The 18,576-nt window shown below is 41.2% G+C and overlaps 2 protein-coding genes and 1 non-coding gene across 3 annotated transcripts in view; 2 read left to right on the forward strand and 1 right to left on the reverse strand.

Moving 5' to 3' along the window:
* Nucleotides 1-209: 209 nt before the first annotated feature.
* On the forward strand, nucleotides 210-5,282 carry ranbp1 (RAN binding protein 1). Its single transcript, XM_023397647.2, has 6 exons — nucleotides 210-353; nucleotides 1,910-2,043; nucleotides 2,194-2,351; nucleotides 2,940-3,068; nucleotides 3,341-3,409; nucleotides 4,042-5,282. Exons 1-6 carry the CDS (start codon nucleotides 339-341, stop codon nucleotides 4,185-4,187), a joined length of 651 nt encoding a protein of 216 aa, XP_023253415.1. The 5' UTR covers nucleotides 210-338; the 3' UTR covers nucleotides 4,188-5,282.
* Nucleotides 3,693-3,821, forward strand: LOC111648052 (small nucleolar RNA SNORA77). The gene has a single exon (XR_002760091.1). It is a non-coding gene; the product is annotated as a small nucleolar RNA SNORA77 (small nucleolar RNA).
* A 265-nt stretch (nucleotides 5,283-5,547) lies between the features above and the next one.
* The window catches only part of zdhhc8b (zDHHC palmitoyltransferase 8b), a 69,832-nt gene continuing 56,803 nt past the window's right edge, over nucleotides 5,548-18,576 (reverse strand). The window contains exons 3-11 of the mRNA XM_023397644.2: nucleotides 17,854-18,011; nucleotides 16,824-16,996; nucleotides 16,236-16,338; nucleotides 15,629-15,720; nucleotides 13,512-13,644; nucleotides 11,646-11,751; nucleotides 10,382-10,488; nucleotides 9,129-10,195; nucleotides 5,548-8,562 (exon numbers count right to left, since the gene is read on the reverse strand). Of these exons, the coding sequence (XP_023253412.1) occupies nucleotides 8,430-8,562; nucleotides 9,129-10,195; nucleotides 10,382-10,488; nucleotides 11,646-11,751; nucleotides 13,512-13,644; nucleotides 15,629-15,720; nucleotides 16,236-16,338; nucleotides 16,824-16,996; nucleotides 17,854-18,011 (2,072 nt within the window). The 3' untranslated portion in view covers nucleotides 5,548-8,429. The remainder of the gene's footprint in view (nucleotides 8,563-9,128; nucleotides 10,196-10,381; nucleotides 10,489-11,645; nucleotides 11,752-13,511; nucleotides 13,645-15,628; nucleotides 15,721-16,235; nucleotides 16,339-16,823; nucleotides 16,997-17,853; nucleotides 18,012-18,576) is intronic.

Consider the following 18,576-nt stretch of genomic DNA (forward strand, 5'->3'; position numbering starts at 1 on the left):
GTTAGAATTATTAATAAATTTAATTTCTTATACTTTATCCTTCAGTACAATAAGTCCTTTTTATAAATGATTTTTCTAGCAGACACTGTAGAAGTTATCACATTTTTCTAATTGATATAACGTGTATAAGAGAAACAGCATTTTGTTTAGTTTGACACAGACAGTCCCAGCCCAGAGAGAGGCGGTGCGCGCTGTCATACTGTGGGCGCGGGCATGCGTAGGAAATTCGGCGCGCGAAAGCTGTAGCAGGAAGTGAGTGTAGCTGAAGGGAAACGGCGGCCAGTTTGGGATTTGAATCTATCAAACTACTTCCATAATCTACAAACATCTACATTAATATGGCAGACCCAAAGGTGAGGTCACACATTTTAGGTCATCTAATGCGTTATGCCCGCTTTGAAATCGGAATTTAGTGAAAATCGTTGTATTTAACGTGTCATAATTCGTCAAAGTTTGTCAAGGGAGCTGCGAGCCAGAAATGCCGACAATGATGTTGTCTCTCGTGATGCTAGAAAAGCTAATCGACGTGTTTGCAAGGCTGTAAGATTTAACGACAACCACAGAAGTTTCTGACAGGCAGCTAGAAATGTCCAGTGTGTCCAGTGTGAGATTTTGTACTCTTAGGCTTTTCCTCAGAGTTAACGTTGATTCGCTCAAAAGTACTCACGCATGTTAGCATTAGCCTCTTATTCTGATCGTAAACGAGGAAGCCTACGGACACAATCCTGTTAAGTTCACCAAACTATTGCAGTCGTCAGTCGTTTGAACAGGGCATGTTACAATCTGCGTGCAACCTACTGACCAAAGACAATAAGGTTAGCTAGGTCCCCTGCCTTTGTCTGCCAAGCACAACAGTTGCTAACATTAGCCAACTAATGTTAGCTGTATTAGCAGGGCGCTCGAGACAGTCACTCCGTATTCTCGGGCAGTTAACAGTAACACGTTTACCATTGAATACAGTTCTAGTTACTCCAGAAATAATGTTACCCCAGGTCATTTTAATTTTTCTGTGGTATTAGTCAGTGACACACCGTGGTGCGAAAAGCCCAACCATTAGGTCTCGACTAGCCTGCTAGTGAAAGGCCTCGTTGACGAGCTAGGTAACTTCACAATGAGTTGTCTCAGGAAAACAAAGTTGAACAACTATTTGTTCACATTACGGAAGAAAAATGTAACTCCATCAAGACCGAAATCTTTATATATCCACCTGCTCATTCAAGCCAGCAACTTAATTAATTGAATTACACAGCTATTGCGTTGTCTTTAATGTCAATAGCAGTATTACAGCTTACCTCTGATAGCTAAGTCGCAAAGACTTCAGCGTTACATTGTGATACTGCTAACTGGATATAAGATCAGAAGCGTACTAAGCTAGAAGTACATTTGCCGACTTGAAGAAAAGGAAAATCTCCCGCGTATGCTCAGTCTCGTTTTCGCTAAATGATGCTGCATATTACTGTTCACAAAGGGCTCGTCACGCGTTGTCACTGGTCATGAAACTGCACACTTTTAAAGGATAATTTTAGCCATCTTTGTTTTCAGTTATTCATGCATGAAGAATATGTGTTCTAGCCACATTAGCAATGTGTATTTAATCTTACACACATCAATGTGAGAACATGTAACACCAAATTGCATTAAAGATGCTTGGCTCAGCAACAGTGGTTTACAAAAGGCTTTGCCAGTTCCCCCTACAAAAGCTATACTTAACCAATGAGCTCTTAAATCCCTCTATTGAAGCATTCGTGGCCTGTTGGTCAGTCGTCAGAAGTCAGTTTGTTCCAGAGAGTTTGAAGAGTCACTCTGAGCTATACCACATGCCTAATTACTTTAAACATACTCTGAATGTTTGACACAGATAAGTGAATTTATTTCTTTGACTTAACTCATTCCCTGCTTTTCCTCTTAGGACCAGGAGGACCATGATACCACTGCAGATAATGCAGAGGACTCCAATCATGATCCCCACTTTGAGCCCATTGTGTCCCTTCCTGAACAAGATGTGAAAACATTAGAAGAGGATGAGGAGGAACTTTTCAAAATGTAATTTCCTTTCCTCTACTAGTCTTCTTTTGTTCACTCATTTTATTTGTCATACAAATGTTATCTAATATTAATTTAGCTGGTCAGCATGTGACTATTTGCTAAGCTAGTGCATTGGTATCTTCATGTAGTATTCTGTTGTTTTCCCAGGCGGGCTAAACTATATCGTTTTGCCTCTGAGAACGACCCCCCGGAGTGGAAGGAGAGGGGAACTGGCGATGTCAAGCTGCTGAAACACAAAGAGAAAGGCACAATCCGTCTCCTGATGAGGAGAGACCGGACCTTGAAGATTTGTGCCAATCATCACAGTGAGTCAAGTTTGCAGATATAATTGTTGTTTGATGTCATTGTACAACATAGTATTATAGAGAAAGAAAATAAATATTAATCTCTTATAATAACATAAAAAGCCAATGTGTGACAAACGGCACTATATATTGTACGGCAAAGTGTAGTGCACATACAATTTAAGTCATACCTATATATGCTTACCTGTGTGTGTTGTGGGCTTATTTCTATAGCAAAGCCTTACATGTTTTCTGAAGTACAGATTTGTATTTGTATTTGCATTGCAAGTACTCAAACTATGATGGATATGTTACCAGTTGACTTAGGACTCCTTACAGTTTTACTATATTTGTGTTTCCCTAAACAAATTCAAGTGGAGATCAGGACAAATGTAAAGAGACTGTCAAAAGTATAAACTGTTTTTTTCCCCTGAGTGTAATAAAGATGGACAAGTAGCTCTGGTAAGGAGAAGAGTGGTGGTGCCGCCAATCTAATCAACTTGTTTTGATTATAGAAATAGCCATTTGCAAAAACTAAAATTGTGTAATACTTATCCTACAGTGTATATGACTATATATTAACATTGGCCTCTGTCTTGTGAACTTTAGTTATGCCTATGATGGAGCTGAAGCCCAACGCTGGCAGTGACAGGGCGTGGGTGTGGAACACACTAGCAGATTATGCGGACGAATGCCCCAAACCTGAACTCCTGGCGATACGCTTTTTAAATGCAGAAAGTAAGTATTCATACATCCAATCCAATATTACACTTAAAAGGTTCCCCAGGTAGTGTTTGATTTGGATTCTGCTGTGATCATTCTGCATAGACAAACACCTGTGAGAATCTCATTTTCTAAACTTTGGGTAACAGCATCCAGCAGCAATTTCTTTTTTACTGGTGTCTGTTTTGTTTTGTTTTTAATCATTTGTTAGTGCAGCACGATTAAGCAGCCCATCATACAACAGCTTTTTGATGTGAGTATATATTAACTCTCTGTTCTGTTTACAGATGCTCAGAAGTTCAAGGTGAAGTTTGATGAGTGCAAGGAGGAGGTCAGAAAAACTCTAGAGGGAACAGGTACATAAAACTTGAACTAAAGGAATTTTCTTCATGAAAGTATATATATGTATTATGGGATGCATGTGAGATGAAATATGTTCCTCAACAAACTTGGTTCTGTCTATTCACAAATTCGTCATGTCTAATTACTTTACAGTCAGTCATTACAGTCTGCACTACTTCAGCAATGAGTGTGTTGGTTTACATGGAGTTGAAACATGCCAATATTCCATTGTTGTACTCAGGTTTGACTGATGTCTATTGCAACCTGTTTTAAGTTGAATATAAACTAGGTGATGATGCAGACACACTCTGTTCTTTGCTGCTACCTCCAGCCTCGGACTTTTTCTGTCTGCTACATGAACATGCAGAATGTAACACTTAACTGGCTTTTTAAAAGGCTGGTATAATTATGTTCTGCTACATGACAGTTCAGATTTTCTTTTTTACAATTATTATTTTCTAGTCTAATCACAGCGGCAAAGAGATGTAATATTCTTGAGTTAGTGAGTTGAGATGCAAAGTGAAAGTAACAAGTGTTTTCTCTGAAGACAAACGGGCATCCCAGGCAAGCTGAAGACATGCAACTGAGTGTAAAATCTTCCTAGCTTTAGTTGATTTTAGTTGATCATTTCACTGTTTTGCCACAGGCGACACTGAGAGCGCAAACAAGGTGGCAGAGAAGCTGGAGGAGCTCTCCGTAAAGGACAAGGCATCAGAAGAAAAGAAGGAAGAGGACAAAAACGAGAAGAAAGAAGATGAGAAAAAGGAGGTGAAGGCTGAGGAGAAGAATTGAGAACCAAGAACTTGCTTTGCTGATCTTCAATTTATCAGTTTTTCCTCTTTTTCTACAATAGACTCTGAATGAACTGAATTTGGACACTTGCATATTATTAGTTTTTTTTATTCTGTTTTGCCTCAAGATCACAAGTCCTTGATGCCACTGTGGAGAAAAAAAAATACAAGATAGAGAATTTATGAAAAAAAGAAGCCCTTTCCCTCCCATCCCTCACCCTCATTGCACCGTGGAATGCCACACTTTCCATCCTTGTCATCTGCAGTTCAATGTTACATTTGAGAAACTGTGAAAAGAGGCTTGTGATAGTGATAATTCCCACATTGGGGTATTTTTTTTTGTTTTGTTATTCTGAAGCAGAGTTTGTTTGTAGGGGGAGAGGATAATGTAGCCTGCTTATTAGCAGCACAGGGTCAGGGACCAGGCATTATGGAGGTGCATTATAAATATAAAATCCCATGATTCATCTCGGTGGGCCTTCTTACCCTGTCCACTGTCTATGCTTCCACTGTTAGAAACAGCAAGTAAGATGAAGACTTCTCAGTGGATGCCTTGTAGAAATAGTTCTGTCTGGGTTCCTTCTTTCATCAGTTCTGTTGGGATATGACTAGAAGAGGAATCCCCTCCGGACAGTTCAGGGGCATCAGATGCATGCTGCAGATCGCAGTGTCCACTGATAGCTGACTGATAGGAGATCAGATGCACTTAGCTAAGCATTTCCTTTTTTTTTCCTTTTTTTGTTTTAAATACCTGAAAACCATAAAGTCCAAAGTGAACGGTTCATCAGAGTTTGGTGCAGCTATGCTCTGACTTAAGTTCCTCACCAGGAAACCAAGTTTGTATTCTTTAGATCATAACATTCCCAAACTTTAAAGCATGTAGAGTATATGTAACAGAGTGTGCCCTATCTGATCTGTGTGCTCACCACCCTCTCCTTTTCTTTCCACTAATTAAGTTCTTAACCTTGCCTCTAAAGTGCATCTAAGTGCCAGTGCATCTGTAAATACATGTATATGGATGAAATGTTGCTTTTCATTTGCACTCAAATGATTTGAAATGTTTCCTCCACCTTCGAATAAAAGCTGTCAAAGACCACATGTTTGCATTCATATAAAGATCACTTCTTTCCTGGGATAGCTAATGATCAAATGTGCAGTCATGAATAATACTGCTGCTTATGTATTAAAACAAGAACGTGTGGAGGGGTTGTACGAGTTGAAACAAGATCAGATTACCAATCCAGCATTGATTTTTGAATGAATTTTTAGGATTGTTACATAATAGCTGTGGTAAGACAAACTTAATCAATGTTGTGCAAGAGTTCCTCATTCTACCTTTTCATTAACAAAAAACAACCTCATTCACTCAAAGAGGTGGAAACTTTATTTACTCTGCTCAGGTCATTGGGAAATATTTCCTCTTCACAAAAATAGGAACGCATGTACATTTATAGTATATTCTATATTTTGATACATTTTCTATTTGAGTTTCAGAAAACAAAAATCACCTTGTGATAGAACAGATTCATTGCTCACTGTCAGGAATGGTCCCTGACCTGCAGTGATGTCCATCCCTAAAACAAGAACATTGGACTAATGGCAGTCATCTTAAAGAGGAATGACATCGACAGTGCTTTTGATATGTGGTCAAACGGGGGTCTGAAAATCATCATAGACTGGGGTATGCTCGGGCAACTCAGCATCTAACAGTCTACTCAGGTATTTCAAGATGCTCCTGCTAGCTGTTTCACTGACACTCATTAGATTTGCCATAAAAGTAGCCCTGTGTACCACAGCCTTGGATCAGAAACAGTTATCAACAATTCAGAAATACATGACTTGAATAGAGTATCCTGTGTTACTTCACATCACTGTGTTCATGGTAAGGCAGCTGGGTGAGACCTTGAGAGGGAGATCATACTAATCAGAAGGTTGTAACTACAGCCAGTTTCGGTAACATCCAACCTCGTCAGAAAGCAAGACTCCACCACAGCTACCAGCCTATACACTGATCTCTGGAGAAAGGAAACTGAATATATCAGAAATCAGAGTAAAAAAATCCTGTAAAAAGTAATGTAATTTCATAATTAAGATGAACAGGTATCACTTTGTACATTGGCTGTCCTTCCACAACTTTCTGTTGTCAAAACTTAAAGTCTACCCAGAGTTATGTCACTCCTGCCGTTTGTTGCCCAATAGAAAATGTTGATTTTCCCTTAATGTAAAACAATGTTTTAACCAGCCACATTTCATTGTGCATGAAATCGCTTTTCCTCTCAAAAGGCATCTGGTTTATTCTTAATGCAAATGTAGCGGGACCAAATCTACTGCTTTAAATCAAAGTCAATTCTGACATGTTTCAACATATTCAGTTGGTGCAAAATATTAATAAAACCTTCAACTTAGATATTATCAGTTCAATTTTTTATGGTCAAAAGTAATAAGTGTTATCATACTTTTTTTTTTTAAATCAACAGCAAAAAAACAAACCAAAAAAGTTCCATTGTGAGTCTGAGTGGCGCATAATACTGAAGCTGTACCAGACAGCTGCTGCACATAGTAGCGATGTCACCTGTTTGCTGTCTTTGAGAAATAAGGGGGGTGTGTCGCCACTTTTGGCACTGAAATCTCAAAGCTGCTTCTACTGAAAGCCCAATCCTTCAGCTTGTGTACAGCACTTGTTGGCAGTTCAGTGTGGACCATGTGACTGTTCACTAGTCAAAGATGGTGACTTTAATATTTCACTTCCTCAAAATCACATATCAGCTAATTACATTTCATCTTTCTTTTTTATTTTTTTTACACTGCAAGGTAGAACAAGCTATATTTACTTTATAGATTTTACCCATTATTCATGATCTCATTTATTTATATGTATATATAATTTATCAACAAAAAAAACGCTCACTCAAAATAAAACATCCATTCCAGGGTTAAGTATCTGTATAAAAAAGATGTATCAAACATAGTTTTTTGAAAGGTTGGGTATATAAAAAGGAAACAAACTGATTAAAAAAAAACTACAAAATAATGAATGGGTGACCAGTTATCTTCATTTTACCACATGGGACAATGGCTTGTTTTTCTTCACCCTTCGAATCCTATGATTATAACACAAACATAAATTACAAACAAAGCACATTAACAGAAAAGTTGTTTTGGTAATGCAAGGCTGGACTCGCTCTGAACTATGTGAGAACCGTTGGGATGAGGTATTCTGATCTTTCAGAGCTCACATGTATCAGCCCAGCTCTTGTGTCATGGATTATGTTGAACTCACCTAACTGAACTTGACTAAAACAAACACAAGCCTATGATGATGAACTGCACCTTCATGAAGGGAATAAAGGGGGCTAAGCTATACTCAAGCCCTAAATATCTGCACTAGACTGAGACAAAGAAGCAGACATTCATGATTCATGAATTCATATCGCCTAACATCTCCGCTGCTTGCATTCATTCCTGAGAAAATTCTTTTTCACAAAGATGTAGTTGCAGTTTGTTTTACTTTGAATTAAAAGCAAAGCCTTTCTCAATGAATTTGGAATGCAACCACCAGACATGATCCGATGAAATTCCCCTCGATATCCCCTCTCCCAGCTCCTCGTCTCACTCGGGTTGCGTTTCCTGTACTCAGGTTAAACCTAACTGATCTGTCCTCCATCACTTCTCAAAGCTGTACGACTCCACCACATATGCTGGAGATGACATGAGCAGTACGGGTTAATGTGAAGCACCTTGACTTCTTGAGGTGAATTGACATTAATCTCTTCTCACAGAAGTCCACAGCGAGGATGTCAGTGTTTGATTCGTCTGTAGTGTTTTTGTTTCCGTCAGCGCTTCTTGGAGCAAAGTTTGTGTGACATTTTCAACAACGTACGCTTCGTGACCACATCTGAGAGACAACAGTAATAACATTTGACGATCTTGTTGGACGGTCCACTCTTACAACCAAGATGATGAGCCACAAAGATGTTTAGGACAAGACACTCCTCACACATACAGTACAGACTACAGCGGTATCAACTGACAACCAATCCCTCAGGTACAAACACACACGGGCATTTGGCTAGACAGACCTACACAGGAGCAGACAGAGCCTCTGATTGGACATTGAGTCCAAAAACAGGCAGCGCTGTGTGCCCCCGACTGGTCGTTATCTAGACTTCAAAAGAAATAAGAGGAGACAATCTCTTTGTAGCAGGGTGGCCATTGTTGTTGGAGGTGGATGCAGTGTCCCTGCTCACACAGATATCTCATACGTGGTGCCTCCTACGCCTGTCACCTTTTTGACGTTACTGTGGCGACTGGGGCTGAGGGTGACACCCTGGGTGCTGGGGTGGCAGTCCATCTGCCCATTAACTTTCATGGCCTCTCTGAATGGAAAGACAAGAAGAAAAAGAGAATATGATTCAATACAAAGAGCCAAAGAGATTCAACACAAACCAAACAGAGCATTGTGGCGACATGCAAATTAGATGTCTGGAGTATGACAACTTTAAAATCACAAAAACAGACTTGCAGTATGGAGGATTACTTGAAAGTGTACTTGTTAGTGAAGACAAAGGCTTGGAAATGTTAGACCAGTAGGTGAAAAGCATGCAAAAGAAAAAGAAGTGAGAGGAGTCACACAACTTTATTCATCTGACATTTGTGAAACAATACAAAAAAAAACATTTCTAGAAAGGCAAACGTATATCAGAACAGAAAATGTAAGAAGTCACACCAGACAGAACTCATGAATAAATGGACATAACAGTTAAACATGTACCATACACCATATACAAATGCTACACGTTGCCTCAGTTAGGACTAGTACACTAGTGTCCATGAATTGCTGGCTGCGGAGCTTGGTTTCAAGTGGGAATACATTTAATTCCCACCAGTCCCCATTGGCTCCCTGTGCATGCAGTCCCACAGGGAATAACATTAGGATTCATACCTTGGGCCCCCCAGACGAGGTGAGTCTGTCCTCTCAAGGGCACTGATGTAGGAGAGTTTCTGATGAGAGTAGGAGGGGGATCGGGGCATAGCAGGGGAGTGGGGCTGGTGAGCCGGGGAGCGATAGGGGCCCTCAAGACCTGAGGCCCTGGTCTGGCTGCTGTTGGAGCTACTGTGATCTGTGTGCAAGGAGGTGGATGAAGTCCTAGGGGCTCGGCCCAGCGTGGAGCCGGCATGGCGCAACACAGGGGTTCGCTGGCCGTAGCTCACCACCCCGACCCCCATCAGGTTGTCCCTGGAGCCTCCATAGGCTGGGGGTGTTGGGCCTCTGGAGCCGGGGCCGCGAGGCCCATCTGGATAGCAAGCATTGGGGGGTAGGCCATAGCCACCATCAAACATGCCAGAGTCCTGGGCATAAATGTGGGTCTGGGAGCGCCCGTGCAGCATCTGCCGCTTCTCCCTCTCCTCCATCTCCTTTCGCTCCTGGATGGAGGCCATGATGGTCTGGGAGAGGTTGTCATAGCGCACCGGGGATGGGTCCCTGTCCCTAAGGTGAGGGGATTGCCTGCCCACTCCTCTGGGTGGCATCACTGGACTGTAGGCAGGGGCAACCTGCTGCCTCTGCATTTCAGGTTCCCGGATGTGGCACATTTTGGTGGGCAGGTAGGGCGAGTGGAACCCCACGGTGGGCATACCACGATGGGCCATGCACTCGCTGGCAGTGGCTGGGGAGATGCTGGGGTTTAGCAAGCTGTCATAGGACAGGCTACCATTACGGTTGGAGAGCGTGTTGGGTGAGAAGACACTCTTGTAGGGGGTGGATGTTACTGTATGCGGATGCAGGGCCGGGAGCTGGCCTTTCTCCGGTCGGCGGTGACCCTGCTTCAGGCTGAGAGAGCGAGAGTTGATGGGGTCAGAGTCCAGCTGGAGGGGAGAGGACTGGAAAGTTCGGTGGAGGGGAGCATTGGTGTACTCTGGCAGGTCCAGGTTGGGCTCAGATCGGTAGTCGTGACCACGGACACCCTCTTCCAAGATGGCTGATGTTTTCCGGTCATCTGGCATGATAATCTGAGAAAAAACAGCAGAGTCACATGTCAAAACATCTCTGATTGAAGTCCTTTAACAGCTGCTACTGAACCTTTTTGTGGTAGAACTCCTGGCTATTAAGGTGGTGCTACAAAAAATAGTGTTATAATAACAATACTGCATTAAGAATGTACTTCACACATCAGTACCAAACATATCCTGTCTTACCTTCTCTCCGGCAGTGTGGTAGTGGACTTTCGGCATGGTGCCAAAGGACGGCCTGAATTTGTACATGGCTGGAGTGGAGGGGTGGGTTTTACCAGAAAGGGAACCATCTGCAACACACACAGAAAGAAAACCAGAGTCAACACTGTAAAGATAATATAAATGACACTATTATACCAGCTCTGGTTGAAAGTAATTTCTGGGAGAAAAAAGACCTCAGAGCTGAATTCTATTATCACAGTAAAGAGGCTGGAGCGATCGAGTTCTTGATACCCACACCATCACCATCATTCCTACTGAATGAAAATGAACTGGAGTGGCTGGGTAGTCGGACAGTAAGAGTCTATTTAGTAACTGATGTGTAACATGTGATTGCTAAAACAGCCAGCTGTCCATCCTTGACAAACTACTTGAAATCAAGCCCAAAGGTACTTCTAAGCAAGCAGTTCCTCCTGTGCGTTGGTGCATGAGTGTCTCTGAGGGAAATGTAAAGAACTCTTACTTCCACTAATTATGAGTCCTCTAAACTGCTTTTACAAAGGGAGGTAATTTGTTTACACCAGATGCAGTACTTTGAGGTACCACCAGGCAGCAGTAGTGCTCCATGGAGGACCAGGGAGTGATCACTCACTGACATAATGCACCATGACACTGGAGATCCTCTGGTCAGAACCTGCTGCTTTAGGTTCACACTATATATTACTGACACTCCATACTATTGAATGCAACAGTATAAGGAACACATTAGCACTAGCTAACACCACAAGCTGCTAAACTAACACCCAAAACAGATCCTTCACAGTTTCTAATTTACACGGATGACTCGCAGAGGCAGTCAGTGATTTTTTACTTTAAGAGTTCTGATTCTAGACTAAATTCCTTTCCCATATCTCCATTTTGCAGAGCTCAATTGCTACACACCACCAGCAAAAAGAGGTGATTCATGTCGCAATGATTCAATCTGAAATTTATCTTTTTTACCACAAATCTGATGCTGATTCAGTAAACAGGGCTTGCCTCCTCGCTACAAATCACCCCTGTTCTCTGGCCTGGCATAAAAAAAGGCCATCACCCTGCCACTGGGACAGTCATTTATCAGGCTAAACTAGCAGCAAGTCACACACTGGGACACTGGTGATCTAAAGGGGGAGCTTGGGGAATTGCCATTTGGTGCAGCCTTGACAGGGAAGAGAAATGGGATTGATGAAGACTGTCAGGAGAGAGAGAGGAGGTGAACACAGCGAGGCTGTGTTTCTGTGTTTCTTACCTTCACTGGGGGTCAGCTGGCTCTTCAGCTGGTTGTACCTGTCAGCTTTAGGTGGCAGCGGCGGCTGGGTTTCTTTGTCATCCAGGCCATCCAGGCTGCTTTTGGACTACAGGGAGTAGAGCAGGGTGTTAAAAGTATCCGGAACAGGTGGGGGAACAGCAGATGAAACAGAGAAGAGCATGTGTTACTGTTAGGGATGAACCAACACAAGTCACACAGGAGGTTGTAGGGTAGAAGAGCTGCACCAGGCAGCTGCTCTACTTGATCTTAAATGTATTCTTTTTAGTGGCTAATGGAGTGCAAATGGTGAAAGAAAGTCATGTCAGAGTTGGATTGAAATGTGAGAGATGTTAGAGAGAGAATAGATCATTATTTGTTCATCTTAAAAGGAGTACTCCACTGATTTAGCCTTGAACTTCTGCACTGTCCGACTGAATGAAAATCAGTGCAGGAGAACCAGATATCATCTTTTTTAATTCCATGCATTCTTCTTACTTCTCAAAAAGTGTTTACATTACCCACAATGCATCCCGACTGCTGACAGTTCAATCTGAAATTTCGGTGTGTTATGCTGGTAGCAGCTAATGTATCATTGAGATGCTACTCTCAAGCAGAGACAAGGAGCAGGCTTCAGAGCTCTGGTAAACTCAATCCTTTGTAAATCCACACCTCCAGATTTATTCATTTTAAGACTTGTAGTAGCAGTTTATCAGACTTTTCACAGCCCCTCGTGGAACCACAAAAGGCCTTATCCAACTTTTTTCACCCATGCAGACATGTACAAATCAATGGAGTTCCCCTTTAAGTCAAAGAGAATTTCCTGTTTTGCTCCTAAATTTCACTTTACTTCACATTTACAGAAAAGCATTGCCCGGCAAAACCTGAACATCAGAAAATAATTTGATCTACATAGTTACTCTTAAAGGGAATGTGACACTTTTCTCAACTGAAGCTATACTTTGTGCTTTGGGCTGGTAAGATGAGAGTATTTTTACAAGCAGAGACAGAAAATCTCATATGCCTTAAAGGGTTGTGGATTAATTACTCTGTGCGATTTTCACACTAAATGGCATGAACTGAATGGCTAATGATTAATGGCTGCCTGAAAGGTATAAAAAAAAAAAAAATACTAAAACATGAGGCATGCTTTGGAAAATGGTCATTAATGTACCATTACCTACAATTTGAATTTAATGATCTTTGAAATACAAAACCACTATTATCGCCCCCAAGTCATTTATGTTTTTGTTTTCTTTTAAATATAATTTTTTTGGAGACATGTTTGCCTTTGATGGAGCAATCAAGTTTTTTTTTTATAGCTGCATATCCAACCCTAGTAACAACAGCTGTTTACAGTCCTGCCAAGAGCTTCAGCCATCATTGCATTTACAATACTAGAGCTTATAATACGCTCTACTTCTTCAGGGCAGACTGGACGCTACCGTGACCCAGAATCGGAAAATGACTTTGCAGGCCGACCAGGCCGGAGCTAGCTGGTAGAAGAAAAAAAGTGATAGAAGCTAAACAAGAGGGTTGCTTCCCACCTTTGGGGTTGAAAATGATCCAATTAATTTCTCCCTTATCTGAGTCCCTTGGCTTTGACGTCAAGTGTCTAATAATATCCTGTTTTCTCCAATACATCTGATTAAAGCGAGCAACTGTATTCTCTCATTCTGCTGCCTTGAGTATGAGTCTTAAAAAATAGGAAACTGAGAAGAGGACAAGGGATACACTACGTCACACATGTGGCATTAGACTATGGGAACGAAGCATGAGAAAATGGTAAACATCACCTTGGAAAAAGGATTAGCCGTATGTCAGCTGGATGACAGAATAACAGGGAAATAACAATGAGGAGCAACTCACCTTAGAGCTGATGATGGTGCCATGGACGCCGTTGTCACTGATCTTAATAGTTATTTGCCTTTCTGAGAGGTCTGGTCTGATGAATGGGGGCTGAATTTTGATGTGGGGTTTTTTCCTGGGGTCCAGCATGTACCTGTGTGGAAATGGACAACATGCTTTAACGAGATTCTTTCTTGTCACGTTGTGCCACTTTGGCAGTTTACAATTTTTAGTTTGACAGTCAGCGTTGCCTTTAGATTTGAAATGTAATCCACTTCCGCATTGGAAATAACCACGATGAGAAGTTTACATCTCTGTAAGACAGCCAAAGCAACACACAATCAACTATTACAGTGATTCACGTCAAAGTAAACACCATACATCTAAAGAGGGGCACCAGTATTATCTTCCTGACTACAGTAACCACTATTGCTGCAAACTGAATATACACTGAACAAAAGTATAAATGCAACATTCTTGTTTTTGTTCCCAGTTGAAATAAAAGAAATAAAAGTCGAAGACTTTTTCTAATCCCACAAAAGACTTCTTTCTCTCAAATTTTCTTCACAAAAATTGTCTCCAAATTCTCAGAGACGACCTTGGAGACGGTTTATGATAGGGAAACGGCCATTCATCTCACGGGCAACAGCACTGGTGGACATTAAACATGCCGAGTGACTGCTCTCTCAACCAGTGCAACATCTGTGGCTTTGTGTTGTGTGATAAAACTGCACATTTTAAAGTGGCCTTTTAATGTGACAAGCCCAAGGCACACCTGTGCAATAATCATGCTGTGTAATCAACATCTTAATATGCCACACCTGTCAGGTGGATGGATTATCTTGGCAAAGGAGAAATGCACACTAACACGGATTTAAACACATTTAAAATTAAATAATTTAATGAAATTTAAGAGAAATAAGCCCCCTATGTGTGTAGAAGACAATCTTATAACTTTTATTTCAAATCATGGAAAATGGGAGTAAAAACAAAAGTGTTGCATTTATATTTTTGTTCTGTTTCTGTGATGTAACAGACTAATGTAACATCATTGATTTTAATTTGAAAACCCTTCTTATTCTAGCCCCACTGCAACCCTGAACCTATCATTCTGCCTTTACTTTCTACATTGTGAGATTACAACAGTTAATGTTGTTAATGTTAAGTATGAGCATTACATGAGACTCCAGGCTATTTCATATAAACTGCATATGCATCCATAAATAAAATTAAATAAAATTTCACTTTTCTCTTACTTCATATACTGAACTTTATACTCCACTATAAAACTATGGCCTTTTGAAACACTGATGAAATTAGCCATGAATTTTATATCTGCATAATCCCATTGTGTTTGTTACACAGACATTTCAGACACAACTTCCAAACAGTGTTTTAAGTGATTCTTACAGGGTTTGTTCATAATTAAAATGGCTGTCACTGAGTTCTTTTAATGTTTCATGGTTAGTGTGGGAACTGGGGAAATAAATGTGTGATGTACTTCCCATGGAGTCTTTACATATTTCAAGTGATCAACCCCAACATGAAAAATATCCATGTTACTAAATTAATGTTACTGATTTGCTGTCAGATTTAAAAACAGATCATTCAGTATCACTGTGAAACTACTTAAAGGCAGATGCTTGTAACAAAAAGCATTTCACCCCCACCTGCTGTTGTTGATTTTCATGGGATGAGACTTGTCCCAATAGGATATAAAACTGTGTGTGTGTGTGTGTGTGTGTGTGTGTGTGTGTGTATACAAAAAGCACATTTACTAGCTCTGCGCTCTGTTTCCCATTAACTCTTGTTCTACAGGCTGATTCAGTTCTCTCAGCCATCTGCCTCCCCCCAGGGTTGCTGGCTGCTTTCAGGCAGAACTGAATACACACCTCCACAACCACCTCAGAGCACGTGAATACAATCATACACACACACACACACACACACACACACACACGGATGGAAGGCCTCCCTGCAGTTAGATGATGCTGCACTCATGTCATGGAATGGATGCCATGGGCCTTGATGAGCCATAACTCTACTTCCACATACTGTACATACACATAAGCACATATCTGCACACACACACACACACACACACACACACATGTACGCAGCACAATAAAGGATCTTACCTAGGTGCCAGAGGACTACATAAGACGTACTCCACGTTGCCACAGCAACCCTTGGTGAAGGGATTTACTCCCCCACGAAACTTGCCCGTCACCTGAGGAAGACAACGCCTTGTTTAGAGTCAGCAGCAAAAGAAGCATGAGATCACACGCACCCACACACACACACACACACACACACACACACACACACACACACACACACACACACACACACCATCAAACACATATAGGTCCAGTGCTTGAATGTGATGGTGATTCATAATAGCTGTGTGTGTGAATATTTGTTCAATAGCATTTGTGTTATTATTCCCTTTATGAAGGTAAATGTAAGTCTGTCCACACAGGCTACTGGACAGTATTATTCCACAGTATGTGCAGCTGGGGTGTCGGTGAAGATGTTTGCATTGATTCTCAAGATTCTCCAAATATTTCAAAGGTGCCCTGAAGCAAGCCCCAACACTGAGGCAGCTCCAGGTGTGAATGTTTGGATCTGTGTGAATGTGAAGAAGCTTTGTTCACTCTCCCTGGATAGATCATAGTCAAATAAATGTCTGTGTGTGTGTGTGTGTGTGTGTGTGTAGCAGCTCCTGCGCTGGTGTCTCCTCACCTGTTCATTGGTTGTTCGCCCTCGAGCCACGAGCACCATATGGAAACCTGTGAGTCCCATGACTGGAATGAAGAAAAGCCCTGCTATACACATCACCACCAGCCTGGACAAAGGTCAAGGTCAACAACAACAACAATACAAGCCCATAAGAACATGACCAGATGGACTATCTTAATAACCCAAAGCTACAAACACCGGCTTTATCCTCTGACAGCTTCGTTTCTCCGAATGCTGAATGCAAGAAGTGGCCTACTTTATACAATATCCACTTACACTGCAACCATAAGTTTCACTTCACTTCAACTACTGACCAAAAGTGTTTTCACATCTTTTCCCTAAATTGTTGATTCACATTAAAAGCTTAATTACTCATTGTTGATGAGTTTATTTTTAGCACTAAGGAGTGAGGTACTTACACCTTGTTGTATCTAGATGAACGTACAGTCGGTATCTTTATCCATTACATTTTAGGCTAAATCCTGTTATCACCATTCATGTTAGTAATCCTCAAATAAACAGAATAGAATAAAAAACCAAACCAAACTGTCCATTTAAAAAAAGAAGTAGGTTCAGGCAGTGAAAGGATACGTGACAGTGGTGTGCAGAGCTCCCAGCTTCTCTCTGTGGTGGAGCACAAAGATGAGGCCGAAGGAAAAGACTCCCATCATGTGGATGCTCAGCGACAGCAGGAAAAGGAAGAAGTAGCGGTAGTTCCTCCGTCCGATGCAGTTGTTCACCCAGGGACAGTGGTGGTCAAAGTCCTGAGGAGGGAAGATTTTATGCAAGGTATTCATGAGGCTTTAAACTATGTGACCTACAACTGGTCTGGGTTCAGGCTTTAAATCTGATTGTAAATATCGGTTCATAAATTTTTGACCTATGCATCATCTCTGATCACTGAGGAGGTTCTAGTGCAGTGTCTTGACTAGTGTCATCAAACTGTTCTTGGTTGAATAAAAGGTTATGAGGAGTGGAGAAATGTTTTAATTAAATATTCAATCCATAATCAACCTATTCCTCCAATAAGTGTTTAATATTACCAGCAGAATAAGGGTGGCATCTCAATGTGTGAATACTAATAATCAACAAAATAATACACAATAAAATCAGTATTTTTATTTATTTGATTGTTTCGATAGTCAAAAATAAAAATCCTGTAAGAAAACAGGATGTGGGAATCCAACTTGTTTACGTCTACATCCTATGTGTCGACCAAATCGAGGATTTAAAAGCTAATACTAATGACAGTATTTTACGGTTAAATTTGCCAAAAGCTGATATTTATTCCAGTAATTATGATCTTTAATGATGACGATTTTCTTGCCAATAAACACATATATTTAACAAAACATTATATATTTATATTCAGTGTTTATCTCAGATTTTAATTCTTGGCAGGACAGAAAAAGCCTCTGAGTGGATTCAAGCTATAAAAATATATACAAACAAACTGCATCATATTTCTTATCAAATATTCCCAATGTGAGCAGGACGACATAAGATTATTGATTAAATGCTAATATTGACCTTTAATATTGACATTTAGATTTTGCTGCCTGCACTTATACTGAATATACAGTTTCTCTGTTTACACATGTGCACTTGAATCCACACACACCTCCACACAGTTGTCACAGACGCTGCAGTGCGAGCAGCGAGGCGGCCTGTAGAAGTGGCAGGTGGCGCACCACTTCATCCGGACCTGAATGCCCTTGATCTCCACGTTCTTGTAGAGCGGCGCTCGGAAATCATCGTCCTTGTCCTCGTCCTCGTCCGCTGCGCAGACACACGTTAACACATTAACGGAGCACATGTTGATGCGTATGGTGGAGCAGTACACACACAGGCAGCAGACACGGTAAGAAGAATGGTTTTGATTCAGTTTGACAGGGGCAACAGGGGAGCAACCTGAAATGAAGTTGTCCCCTGCTGTTCACTGTCTGCAGAGGGAGCAAACACAGGGAGAAATGAATATTTTTATAGACATGACCTATTCATTCTGCTTTCCCCATTAAGACTGACTAACAAAGCACGCTGTGACTCATGTATCACAGAAGCTGTTCACAAAGATTTATTTTTTTTTTTTTTAAATGGGAATTTAACCTCTAACTGTGGCAGAGTTGCTCTATCAGACCTAAACATGTGACTGACCCCTTCACCTCTGCGGCTTGTACTCTCACAGTGTGAGTGTGAGAGTACAAGCAGCATCTCCACTGTCCTTGGTGTGACTGCACTCAATCAAACTGTTTGTGTGAAGCTTTGTGCTTGGTGCCGCTTTGCTTTGGAGCTGCAGTGGCGAATAAAATGTCTTTCAGCTGATCAAAGGGCTCATTCAAACCAT

This window comes from Seriola lalandi, unplaced genomic scaffold (assembly GCF_002814215.2).
Source record: "Seriola lalandi dorsalis isolate HSWRI2012SDOR001 ecotype SW California unplaced genomic scaffold, Sedor1 jcf7180002054883, whole genome shotgun sequence".
Taxonomy (NCBI): domain Eukaryota; kingdom Metazoa; phylum Chordata; class Actinopteri; order Carangiformes; family Carangidae; genus Seriola; species Seriola lalandi.